We start from the raw sequence: 12,749 nt of genomic DNA, 5'->3' as shown, positions 1-12,749 counted from the left end.
TAATCTTCTAAGATTAACCTTACTTCATTACCAAGCAAAAAAACGGATAAAAAAAATGAGCAAAGTGACAATACGGTCCCTCAACTTGTGATTCGGGTCAAATAATTCATTCTCAACTATTTTGATCAATTAGGGACAATTTTGTAAATTTTTAAGTTAATTAAGGATAACATTCTTTAATTTGGGGTCAATTAAAGATAAAACTGGGTCATATCAGTTCTTAAACTTGTTGATATTAGTAATTTGTCCTTAATTGAAGAAAAAATAAGAGTACTGTTATTAAAATATTTGAGAGTAAATTTTTTGATCCACAATGACAAATTCAGAATCCGAGTGACCCTGCACTCAAAAATAAATTAAAGAATCAATTTGGAGAAATCCAGTACACTCGATGACGAACCCAATGATACCGAACTAATTTGTCTTTTTTTTTTTAAATTAAATCAAATCAAATTTATAAAGATTTAAATTATTTTAAACTAAACTGAATGTTTGTTTGATTTTTTTTGGGTTCACTTTTTCAGTTTGGTTTGTACTAAAATAAATTGAAACCTTTCGTTATTTTTAAAATCGAACCAAACTAAAAACATCAAAAACAATTATATCAAATTAAACAGAATCAAATTAATTGGTTTGATTTAATTTTGAGCAAAGAGTCAATTTACCTTTTGAATTTATATCTCATGATCGAATAAGTCATTTTTAATTTTTTTAGTCGATTAGATTCCCAATTATTTTAATTTTGGTCAAGTAACCTCTAATCACTTCAAACGCGTGATTTGTTCGATTCCAAGATACAAATTTTAAAAAATTTAATTAATTAAAAATAACTAATCAAGCAGGAGAATTCTGAGACACAAGTTTGACACATTTAATCTGGATACACCTGAACCTTTTAACAGTACCCATTATTTAATTTTATTTTATCAAATACCATGCAGACAAAACACCCGAGTCTATTCGCTGGTTGACTTTAACACTTAAAAATCATTTGTTAGAAAGATTAGGACAAAACATGGGAATCAGAGTCAGTAAAGGCTCCCGTAAAAAAGATAAAGTCAGTAAAGGCAACCTCAATTTTACTTTATTACCATATATATGATCTAATCCATGTTTATCAGTTGTCACTGCCACTCGAAATCTTGATAAACAACAGCTTCTACTGCTAATTATAGGTACTTCTTTTCTTGTAGTACTATAATTTTGTGAGTTTGAATGCTCATAATTTTCATTTTTTATGGTTTCAGTAACATCACTGTTACTTTCCCATGTTTCTATTTCTGTTACTAATTCTACTCATTTGTCTAATTTGAGACCTTTATTATTTATGTTATACCTAACTATAGTAAGTACATTTGTTACTTTAACATTTCTCAGTTATGTTGGACAAAATCTTGTTCAAGTTCTATATTTGCGTGATTTGTATACGTTTTTAGGGTCAAATATAAATCACGAACTTTAGGTTAGTTTGTAAATAAGATGTGACTTTAAAACTTGGCAAAATCAGTTACAAAATTTCATGTTTTTGGAAATCGGAGCACTGAGATTTTTTTTTCGCTGAAAAAACACTAATGTGGACACCAGAATATATCTATTCCGGCAGCTATGTTAGTATTTTATCAACAAAAAAGGTCAGTGTTCCTGTTTGTCAAAAATGAAAGCTTGTGACTGATTTTGTCAAGTTTGAAAGTTCGCGCTAAAGTTCTATGATTTTCTTTTTTGTGTTTTTGCAATTAACCCTGCCGTTGAAACATTTCCATTTCCATGCTATACAGTTTCTCAGTATGTTGTTGATTCTTATGAGCTAAAACTTGTGATTCTTTTTGACATATACCACATGTTAGCTACTACTAAGATAGATCTCTAATGGAAGAACTTTTAAGGTTAGATGGCGGAAGACCCGGTTAATGTAAATGAGTTCCAAATTCTTGCAAAGCAAATCCTCCCAAAAATGTACTATGATTTCTACAGTGGGGGAGCAGAAGACCAGCATACACTAAAAGAGAACGTTGAAGCATTTCAAAGAATTACGTAACGTCTTAAACCTTACATGTCAGTTGATCAGAAAACAGTACACTGCCCGAGCTAATACCAAACCATTTATTTGGCTTTCTCAGGTTTCGGCCTAGAGTTCTTGTGGATGTTAGTAGAATTACAATGTCCACTACCATATTGGGTTACAATATCTCTGCTCCAATTATGATAGCACCAACCTCTATGCATAAGCTAGCACATCCTGAAGGTCTTTCTCGATCATCGAAGAATTCTAGTTGTGTGTGTATATATATATGTGTGTCTGTGTGTGTAAGTTTCCAATTTCATGACGAGTTTTAATCTGATTTCTCCAGGAGAGATTGCTACTGCTAGAGCAGCAGCGGAATCTAACACCATAATGGTACTCGTTAGTTGATCTTTGAGTTAGTTTTCATGGTTCAAGTTCTTGGATATGCAATGACTCAATTTTCCATTTCAGGCTCTATCTTTTTCTTCTACTTACAGCTTGGAAGAGGTTGCTGCTAGCTGTGATGCTGTTCGTTTCTTTCAATTATATGTATTTTCCTGAACTCTTTAACAATTTGATCAGAAGATTCTTTTCCCGTTCACAATCATGATAATGGTTTACTTTCATTTATGCATAGGTGTATAAAAACCGCGACATAGCTGTTACCTTAGTGAAGAGAGCTGAAAGGAGTGGTTATAAGGCTATTGTACTAACGGTCGATACTCCAAGACTAGGTCGAAGAGAAGCGGACATTAAGAATAAGTGAATATCATTTCTCCCTCTTTCATTTTATTTGCAATTGCACTCACTACTTGGTTCAATAGTGAGGTTGCAAAACACATTTTATAGTCAACAGCCGTATACAAAAATGCTTTATGAAATTTGGTTTTACAAATGAACAATACCGTGATCTTCTGCAGGTTGATTGTGCCTCAAATGAAAAATTTGGAAGGTCTGTTATCAACTGAAGTAGTACCTGTGAGTCTCATACTTAAATTTTCTCTATTTTTTGCCACAGCAGAACTTTGGAAAAGCATTTCGAATTGTTAAGAATCGAACCATTAACTTCTTTACAATAACGGGACAGGCACTTGACACGAGACTTTAGGCAAATGACTTCCAAATCTATTCTCAATGCATAGAAACAAAATGACTTACTTTTTTCCATAGAGGTTCCGGCATATGAAAGCAAGAATTAGCTACTTTTTTTTATGATTCTATCATCACTGGTTCAAATCAATACATTTATTCATTTCGCCTCATGTTTTTCAGTTGGGAATCAGTATTGTACACATTGAGATTTGAGATGTGCTTCTCTGATGAATTTTCAGGAAAGAGGTTCAGGTCTAGAAACTTTCGCCAAGGAGACATTGGATGATACTTTGTCTTGGAAGGTATAAACCAGTAAAGTTTTTGTTAGATGCTGTGTTTTTTAACTTTCGTTTTAGGATTTCAACTTTCGTTTAGATAAAAAAGTACTAATATTTTGTAGCCTTCTCATCAAGAACTGGAATGGCATTTCATTTGCACCAGATTCATTCCTCTGTTGCTTGTTGTATTGATTTAGTTAGTTTATAATTTTATTACAGGATGTAGGATGGTTAAAATCCATTACAAATTTGCCGATTTTGGTCAAGGGAATACTCACTCGTGAAGACGGTAAATCCAAATCCTCTTCTGGTTGTATGTTTATTTTTCAATTGCTGAATGCTGACTCACTATATGTGTTGTTATGGCAGCCATAAAGGCCATGGAAGTTGGTGCTGCAGGAATTATCGTCTCAAATCATGGGGCTCGACAGCTAGATTATTCTCCTGCCACTATTTCTGCTCTAGAAGAGGTAACTAAACTGTACAAACCAAGATATGTAAATGCATACTCGTTTTAATCATGGAATTCCAGGTTGTTGAAGTCGTTGGAGGCAGAATTCCAGTTCTTCTTGATGGAGGAATTCGACGAGGAACTGATGTGTTCAAGGCGTTGGCACTTGGTGCTCAAGCAGTCCTTGTAAGTTCGCTTGTCAAGCAATCACTCCATTGCTATGTTGTACGAAAACAGAAACACCAAAACAATATATTTTTACGAGAATAAGTTGAAACGTAGGACTCTGACAAGTTTCCGTGCAATATAGTATAATCGAATGTCACTGCTTGATATTAAATATGTTACTTTTGCAGGTTGGAAGGCCTGTTATCTTTGGATTGGCAGTGAAAGGGGAAAAAGGAGTTGGACAAGTGATGAAAATGCTGAAGGATGAGCTGGAGCTGACCATGGCACTATCTGGCTGTCCAACTCTGAAACATATTACAAGGAGCCATGTCAGGACTCAGAGTGACAAGCTCCGGTCTATGCTCTAATAATGCTCTCACAACTTGCTTCAATTTGATTTTGATGGAAGTAACCAATAAAGTGGGAAATATTATATGAATAAATTATATGTTTGAATTATTGTAATAAAAATTTCAGTGCTTAGATTACAAAATATGCGATTATCGTTACGACGTCTCGTATTGTATGCCAACAGGCAGCCTGGCAAAGTAGGCATAAAGCCAGGACTAATAATTGAATGAGAGTGATCTCTGTTTTATAATTTCAAAAGGTATTCATATATTGATTCTTTATAATCCTACGTTACAATGGACAAAGAGAAATGTAAAATTTGGAGAAAGTTGCAAACTTTTGGCTTGATTTGATGGAAAATTGTAGTCTTTGCCATCAGGTCATGTCTTCATCAAATGTGAAAATGCCAAATACATCCTTCTCAATGAATGAAAATCATGAATGCTTATACAACTCAACATACTTTTGCAATGATAAAAAATAAATAATAATTGAATATTTTAATAATGGAAATACTCATTGCCTCGTGATATCGTAAACATTCATTGTCAAATGACGTAACACAAGTGTAATCAAGTTGAGCCAACTCATGAGTTATTCGGGATTGAGTTGAAATTGGCTCAACTCATATCGAGTCGAGCTACTTAAATTGATTATCGAGTCAAATTTGACTTTCAAAATACTTGACTCAATGAGTTCGCGTACTTCAATTGATTTACATTTTTAAATTTTACCCTTTATATATATATATATATATACCTTTATTTTTATATTACCATAACATTTATAAACTTTAATTATTTATATAGATAATCGAGTCGGATAGAACTCAAATCCTAATCATTCTATCAAGTTCGAACTCGAACCTCTAAAATAAAATTCGACCGAAATCAAGTCGAATTTCAAGCTTCGACTCCACAGGGTTACAACTGTTAAACACCCCAAAATCACTGCAACAGAACAAAAATCCACTTCTGAGCAGAAAAATAATTTCCCGATTTACCCTTTTACATAAATCCAAGCTCATCAGACATCACTTGATTCAAACTCTTGGTTAACAACAGTGCAACTTCTGGTTAACTGCTTAAAGCCTTAAACTTCGTCAGCTGTACGAGGATTTTTCATCTTCTCTTAAGGGTAAGTCTTAACTCAGTTAATTTCTGGATGGCTTGCCAATTTTTTTAATGGTTTAATCTTTTTATTTTAAATTTTTAATCTTTTTGTTATTGGTAACTTATTCTTTGCTATGCTTAAAATTTAAGTTCTCTTTAAGTTTATCTGGCCTTATGCTTTTGAATTTCATTGAGAGTTATTAATGTTATACTGAAATTGATCAGTAGTAAAATTTGTTTCTAATGTAAATATTTACAGGTGAAATGGCAGCAGAGCCAGTTAATGTGAATGAGTTCCAAATTCTGGCAAAGCAAATTCTTCCTAAAATGTACTATGATTTTTACAGTGGAGGGGCAGAAGATCAGCATACATTGAGAGAGAATATTGAGGCATTTCAAAGAATTACGTACAATCTTAAACCCGACTGATTTAAGCGAAAAATAGTATAAATTCTATAACTTTATTGTATGTTTGATTTTCCAGGTTTCGGCCTAGAATCCTGGTTGATGTTAGTAGAATAGATATGGCTACTAGTATACTGGGTCATACAATCTCTGCACCTATTATGATAGCACCAACTGCTATGCATAAGCTAGCACATCCTCAAGGTCCTTAATTCTCCCCAGTGAATTCTTAGTTTTGTGTTTTACGTTTCGGCATTCAATTTTTATTTCCGAAAACGCTTCAGATATATATTTTTATAGCTTGTTTCTACAAAAAGAACCATTTCGCCATTTTGCATTTGAACATTTCTGATTTCCATGCGACATAGGAGTTCATCATAAGGCTAATTGTTTTTGGTTTGATTTCCCCAGGAGAAATTGCTACTGCTAGAGCAGCAGCTGCAAGCAACACTATAATGGTATTCATATAATAGAAATATAGTTGGTGTTTTTTTTCTGCACTTTGAGTACTTAAAAATTACAGGATTTTCACTTCAGGTTTTTTCCTTCTCTGCTACCAGCAGTTTGGAGGAGGTTGCTGCTAGCTGCAATGCTGTTCGTTTCTTTCAATTATATGCACGTTCCTCAACTCATTTTAGTGCTTCAAGTGAAAGGTTACTTTCTCAAAATGTCACCTAACTTAAAATTTATGTTCATCGTGTTTTAGGTGTATAAACAACGGGATATTGCTGCTACCTTAGTGCAGAGAGCTGAAAAGTATGGTTATAAAGCTATTGTACTAACAGTCGATACTCCAAAATATGGTCGAAGAGAAGCTGACATAAAGAATAAGTGAATATTTTACCTTTCTATTCATTTTATGTTCTACCACTTGCTTAGTTGCAGTTATAGTTTGATAATTCAGATGGACTACTTTATGTATCATGGCTGGAAATCACTAACTGTTGCAAGAATTCTTAGTAGGAGCATGTTAAATTATGATTTTGTCTCGTATGAACTTAACTGTAATATCTTCTGCAGACTGATTGTACCTCAGCTGAAAAATTTGGAGGGTCTTTTATCAATTCCAACAGTGAGTAGCATCCTTGAGCTGGAAACTGGAAAAAGTTCAAGCTCAATTAATTATTGATAATTTTCATATTTTCCAATATATAAACTGGATAATGAGATTCATTTCATATAACAAAAATGCAGGATAAAGGTTCGGGCTTAAAAGCTTTCAATGATACACTTGATTCTTCTTTGTGTTGGAAGGTATTAACCATTTATTACCTTGGGCTGTATTTTTTAATTTACGTGCTAGTTTTCAGTTAAGAACAAGCATACTTGATATTAAAGTTAAAAGTTGAGTGACATTCACTTGAAGTTGATTCGACTTTCTATTACGTGTGTTGGTTTAATTAGTTCAATTTGCAGGATATAGGATGGTTAAAATCTATTACAAACTTGCCAATTCTGATCAAAGGAGTACTGAGTCGTGAAGATGGTAAAACCAAAGTGGCTTCTGCTTTTATTCACCTCTTATATAGTTGAATAGCTTGTTCACTTGGTATATTTATTGCTGTTGGCAGCCATGAAGGCTATGGAAATAGGTGTTTCAGGAATTATTGTCTCGAATCATGGAGCTCGCCAACTAGATCACACTCCTGCCACTATTTCTGTTCTAGAAGAGGTAAAAGAAATTACAGTGTCCACAATGGTACACATAATTTCCCAACTGTACTAGTGTACAATTGGCTAAAATTCACAATTTATCACATTTATTTTTTTAACAAAATTTTTCATGCTTAAAGCATCCACTTGGCCAGCTGTATGGAACCTATGTTGCACTGAAATGTATTCGCGGAAATAGAAAATGCTGAAACGGAAACAGTGAAATGATATTTTTTGTAAGAATACGTTATAAATATATAGTTTTCAGAGTTGTAGAAGCGTTCACATAAACAATACGCCGAAATATAGAAATCGGTAAGCTTCCGTGCGACATAGCATGGCACTAATACATTCTGAATACTGTTATTGCAGGTTGTTCATGCTGTTGGAGGAAAAATTCCAGTTCTCTTCGATGGAGGAATACGGAGGGGAACTGATGTATTCAAGGCCATGGCACTTGGTGCCCAAGCAGTCCTTGTAAGCAATCGTTGAGCTACCTACCACATTATCCTAATGAATGAACCTCGTGTTTCACCTAGAAAAAATACGGTGGTAACTGATACAATCCGACATTACCGCAGGTTGGAAGGCCTATAATCTATGGGCTGGCAGTGAAGGGAGAAGATGGAGTAAAACAAGTGATGAAAATGCTGAAGGATGAACTTGAGCTCACTATGGCCCTCTCGGGCTGTCCTAGTCTGAAAAACATTACAAGAAATCACATAAGAACTAATCACGATAGAGTCCGATCTGTGCTCTAATGCTGTCACAATCCACCGGAAAGTATTCTGCATTCAACTTGAACCCGCACCATGTCTACTGCTATATAACACAGTAGTAATCATTTTAATTGCCTTGAAGCACCCTCTGTTAGTACAAAGAGTCTGTGTATGTAATGACCCATATTTGTACTGTTCTCATTTGGGTTGCAATCATCATAACTGGAAATGATTGTTTTCATTCAGGTTGCAACCCATTGATGGATCCGTGCTTAAATTATTTGTATTAGTACTTTTTCATTTGAGCATCATTTGGCAAAGGTGAGTCGGTTCTGTTTTTTCATTTCAGTTCTATTCTTTTGGTTCACTTTGCTACAAACTGAACAAAAAACGAAACATAAAAGGTCTGGTTCGGTTCGGTTTGAAATATTGAAGGTTCTTACAAAATAGGTTATGTTCTGATGACGTAGTGATAACGTCACTTTTCATGTTCTATTTAAAAAATAAATCAGTTCGGTTTGAACAGAATGCACACCTGTCACTTTCCATTGGGTGTTATTATTCTCTCTTCTTACCGGATAGTCTAATGAACCCCACTTTGAAAATTCCAAGCCAAGTAAAAGAAGTAAAAGATGACCGCTCTAGAAGACCAAAGAGATTGGAGGATTAGAGATTGCATTAAAGCAATAATTTCAGTGAAGCTCCATAAGAGGGGGCCAGTAGTAAAGTGATTATTGAGAATATCTTCCATAATGCATGTGATTATGCGTCAAATTTGCTATTTCTTGTCAATAACATTAGGACCCATATCATTTGTCTTTGCATTAACATGCTGTTTGAAACATTACATGAATTGCTATTGCCAACTTGTTGACAGATTAACATCAACTTCCACCGCAACTACGCCAAAAATCACAAATGGCGCTTGTCTACAGTCAAGGATAAAATTATTGCAGTCAACTAGTATACATAACTTCAATTTCTTTTTTCTGTTTAACATTTATAGTTGGTTCAACTGATAAAATATATATTGAGAACTCTTGTTATATGCTGCTAGAGCTTTGCCTGTCCTTTACAGATTTCTCTTCTCTTACAGGTACTATTTCTTCTTGTCCTTCAAATTGCTTGATCTTCTCGTGACTTTACATCTAATGTCCTTATTTTCAGGATAAATGGCATCTGAACCAGTTAATGTGAACGAGTTTCAAATTCTGGCCAAGCAAGTGCTCCCAAAGATGTACTATGACTACTACACTGGCGGAGCAGAGGATGAGTATACACTAAAAGAGAACGTAGAGGCATTTAAAAGAATCACGTAAGCATCTTGAACCTGTTGTTTTTAATGTTGAAAACAGTTCCTGAACGTTTTATTTGCTTTCTCAGGTTTCGGCCCAGAATTCTCGTGGATGTTAGTACAATATCAATGTCTACTACAATATTGGGTTACCCCATCTCTGCACCTATTATGATAGCACCAACCGCTATGCATAAGCTTGCACACGCTGAAGGTCGTCTTTTCAATCTCTGAAGAGTTTTTAATTCGATACTCTTCTGATCTGACCAGCCTTTTTGTGATTTCCTCAGGAGAGATTGCTACTGCAACAGCAGCAGCTGCATCCAACACGATAATGGTATCATATAATACATGTTGAGCTTTTCTTATTATCTCAATTCAAATGCTTGAGTAATGACTCGGTTTCAGTTTAGGTACTGTCGTCTTCTTCTAGCTGCAGTCTGGAGGAGGTTGCTGCTAGCTGCAATGCTATCCGGTTCTTTCAATTATATGTACTTGGCATTTACTGAACTCGTTTTTTTACTCTTTCAGGTAATATCATATTTTCTTACGCTACAGCATATTCTAATGTTTATTTGTGGTTAGGTGCACAAAGAACGAGATATGGCTACAAACTTAGTGCAGAGAGCTCAAAGGAATGGATATAAGGCCATTGTCCTAACAGCTGATCGTTCAAGATTTGGTAGAAGAGAAGCAGACATAAAGAATAAGTAGGTCTTATTTCTTCCTCTTTCAACTTACATGCGCATTCTTGCTATTATATATTCATAACTAGCGGTACCATTTCGTGTAAATATTTAACTGTGATATAATAACATCTGCAGAATGATTGTACCTCAACGGAAGAATTTGGAGATTTTTTTGTCAACCGAAATTGTATCTGTGAGTAGCAAAATTAAAGTGGGCAATGAACATGCCAAATCCCTTTACTTCTCTTTGTTTTTTTTATATTATTGTGCCATGCATGCTTATCTGTTCTACTATCAGTAATCTGCATAGTGAATACTATTTCTATACAATGAGTTTGCAGGAAAAAGGCTCAGACTATGAAGCTTGTGCCAATCAAAACATTGATTCATCCTTGTCTTGGAAGGTACGAAGCAATGAATAATTTTTTCATGTCTTCTAGCCTTCTCGCTATTACAATTGGAACTGTAGTGTCATTTATCTTAAGGAGAATTAATCCTGTATTTTTAGTTTTAGTATTAATTATTGCGAGTCTTGTCGATTGCAGGATATAGCATGGCTAAAATCAATAACAAACTTGCCGATCCTGATCAAGGGAGTTCTGACTTGTGAAGATGGTAAAATCAAAGAAGCTTAACTTGATATTGCATCTCAACTCTTTCAACAGGAAAATAGCTTATTCAGTCACTACATGTATTGTTATTGACAGCTGTGAAGGCCATGGAAGTAGGCGTTGCAGGAATCATTGTCTCGAATCATGGAGCTCGCCAGCTTGATTATACGCCTGCTACTATTTCTGTTTTGGAAGAGGTAATTATGTTTACTGCGTGGACTCCTTTGCTTATAAATTGAAGCTGTTATCTTAAATCCTGATACTGCAGGTAGTTCATGCTGTTAGAGGGAGAATTCCAGTTCTCGTTGACGGAGGAATACGGCGGGGGACTGATGTGTTCAAGGCATTGGCACTCGGTGCACAAGCAGTCCTTGTAAGCTCAATTGTTAATAGCTCTGTATTCAATTATATTGAGGTCAGAAATACTGCTATTACTGTCACTAATGAGCTATATTGCACGGAAACTTGTCGGATGTTACGTTTGGGCGTTTTGTTTTCATTTTTAGAAACACTTCTAAAACTTCAAAGCCTTTATTAATAATCTATTCTTGTAAAAAATGTTGTTTCAACATTTTTGGTTTCAGCATTTCCGTTTCTGCGCGATATAGCTGATGAGAAAACAAAATTTCCGCAGGTTGGACGGCCGATTATTTACGGGCTGGCGGCAAAAGGAGAAAAGGGAGTTAGACAAGTAATGCAAATGCTGAAGAATGAACTTGAGATCACCATGGCACTTTCTGGGTGTCCTAGTGTCAAAGAAATTACAAGGAACCATGTAAGGACTGAAGAACACAGACTCCAATCCATGCTCTAATAGTGCTGTCACAGTATACATTAAATTACCATAATGATGGTTACTAAAAATTGTTTCCATGCTGTTTTTTTTATTGAAAGGGAATGTCTAGTCTAGTGACATTCTTTAAGATTTGTCTTCATAATCACAACTATTGAAATTTTTATGTATTTTTTTTTATGAATAATTTTTTATGAATTTAAATTATAAATTTATAAATTAATCAAAATTCAATTATTTAAGAAATTTATGAGGTGCCATTTAGCTTATTGTCTAAATTATTCAGTTTATTTTGCAAATTGATGTACATATTGTCGCTGATTAATTCCAATCTTGACCAGATTTATAAATCGCTCCTCATTTTTTTTGTGGAAAATCAAGAAACAAAATTTTGGACTAAATAAGGAAAAAAAACTGATGTCGGAGTTATTTGTCCATAACTCACAAAATGGGGTGGTAATTTTGGTATTTAAGCACATTATCTGATATTCAGATTCAAGTGATACGATGCCGTATAGAATCTAAGATGGTCAATTAAAAATGGTCAAATGACTAATTTATGAAAGTTTCATAAAAATCCAAACCTTTCAATTTTGTATAATTTTTTTTGAAACGCATGATTTTATTTCAATTATATCCAATTATACAATTTTACTTATGTGTTGCTGATGTGTTGCATTGTTACATCAGGGCACATGAACAAAATTACATGGTTGGACATTATTAAAACGAAATCATGTATTTCAGAAAAATTAGATAAAATTAAAAAGTTTGTACTTTTATAAAACTCTTATGAAAGGCTTAATTTTTTTTTTCATTTGGCTATTAAAAATAGTAAATAGGTGAGTGAGTTGGTAAGTAAGACGTTAATCTTGGTTTAATTGAGGTTGTGAAATCAAAATGATGCCGTTTAATAGATCTAAAATTGTTGCCTCTCGTTAAGGACCTATCCAACCCACAATTATTCTAAATGTATAAGATTTTAAAAATACATTCTAATAGTCGGAATTCGTTCGGACACCTCTTATACATTTTGTAACATAAAAAGAAGTAAAAAAAACAACACTACTCCATAAAGTTCTTGTCAGCTTTGCACTTAGAGTTTGAAAATAATACCATAACATACAATAA

At 34.2% G+C, this 12,749-nt stretch overlaps 3 protein-coding genes across 8 annotated transcripts; all 3 read left to right on the top strand.

Annotated features, from left to right (window-relative positions):
• The first annotated feature begins 992 nt into the window (after positions 1 to 992).
• Positions 993 to 4,610, top strand: LOC126680995 (peroxisomal (S)-2-hydroxyacid oxidase GLO4-like). Of its 6 annotated transcripts, none has more exons than XM_050376340.2 (12): positions 993 to 1,175; positions 1,889 to 2,031; positions 2,118 to 2,242; positions 2,349 to 2,395; positions 2,474 to 2,551; positions 2,640 to 2,764; positions 2,923 to 2,980; positions 3,334 to 3,396; positions 3,592 to 3,661; positions 3,742 to 3,842; positions 3,905 to 4,009; positions 4,180 to 4,610. In XM_050376340.2, exons 2-12 carry the CDS (start codon positions 1,889 to 1,891, stop codon positions 4,357 to 4,359), a joined length of 1,095 nt encoding a protein of 364 aa, XP_050232297.1. In that variant the 5' UTR covers positions 993 to 1,175; the 3' UTR covers positions 4,360 to 4,610. The 6 variants fall into 6 exon arrangements, with proteins under 6 accessions (XP_050232297.1, XP_050232298.1, XP_050232296.1 ...); XM_050376341.2 differs by having other exon boundaries at positions 1,884 to 2,031; XM_050376339.2 differs by having other exon boundaries at positions 1,874 to 2,031.
• Positions 4,611 to 5,162: 552 nt separating this feature from the next.
• On the top strand, positions 5,163 to 8,574 carry LOC126680999 (peroxisomal (S)-2-hydroxyacid oxidase GLO4-like). Its single transcript, XM_050376348.2, has 12 exons — positions 5,163 to 5,479; positions 5,714 to 5,861; positions 5,939 to 6,063; positions 6,271 to 6,317; positions 6,397 to 6,474; positions 6,566 to 6,690; positions 6,880 to 6,931; positions 7,054 to 7,113; positions 7,276 to 7,345; positions 7,431 to 7,531; positions 7,885 to 7,989; positions 8,094 to 8,574. Exons 2-12 carry the CDS (start codon positions 5,719 to 5,721, stop codon positions 8,271 to 8,273), a joined length of 1,086 nt encoding a protein of 361 aa, XP_050232305.1. The 5' UTR covers positions 5,163 to 5,479; positions 5,714 to 5,718; the 3' UTR covers positions 8,274 to 8,574.
• A 100-nt stretch (positions 8,575 to 8,674) lies between these two features.
• LOC126680998 (peroxisomal (S)-2-hydroxyacid oxidase GLO4-like) lies at positions 8,675 to 11,864 on the top strand. Its single transcript, XM_050376347.2, has 12 exons — positions 8,675 to 9,327; positions 9,399 to 9,546; positions 9,615 to 9,739; positions 9,816 to 9,862; positions 9,939 to 10,016; positions 10,111 to 10,235; positions 10,350 to 10,407; positions 10,556 to 10,618; positions 10,760 to 10,829; positions 10,922 to 11,022; positions 11,094 to 11,198; positions 11,460 to 11,864. Exons 2-12 carry the CDS (start codon positions 9,404 to 9,406, stop codon positions 11,637 to 11,639), a joined length of 1,095 nt encoding a protein of 364 aa, XP_050232304.1. The 5' UTR covers positions 8,675 to 9,327; positions 9,399 to 9,403; the 3' UTR covers positions 11,640 to 11,864.
• Positions 11,865 to 12,749: the final 885 nt, after the last annotated feature.

Source organism: Mercurialis annua, linkage group LG5 (genome assembly GCF_937616625.2).
Source record: "Mercurialis annua linkage group LG5, ddMerAnnu1.2, whole genome shotgun sequence".
Taxonomy (NCBI): domain Eukaryota; kingdom Viridiplantae; phylum Streptophyta; class Magnoliopsida; order Malpighiales; family Euphorbiaceae; genus Mercurialis; species Mercurialis annua.
Note: the sequence above shows the minus strand (reverse complement) of the source record. Positions and strands in the feature narration are given on the sequence as shown.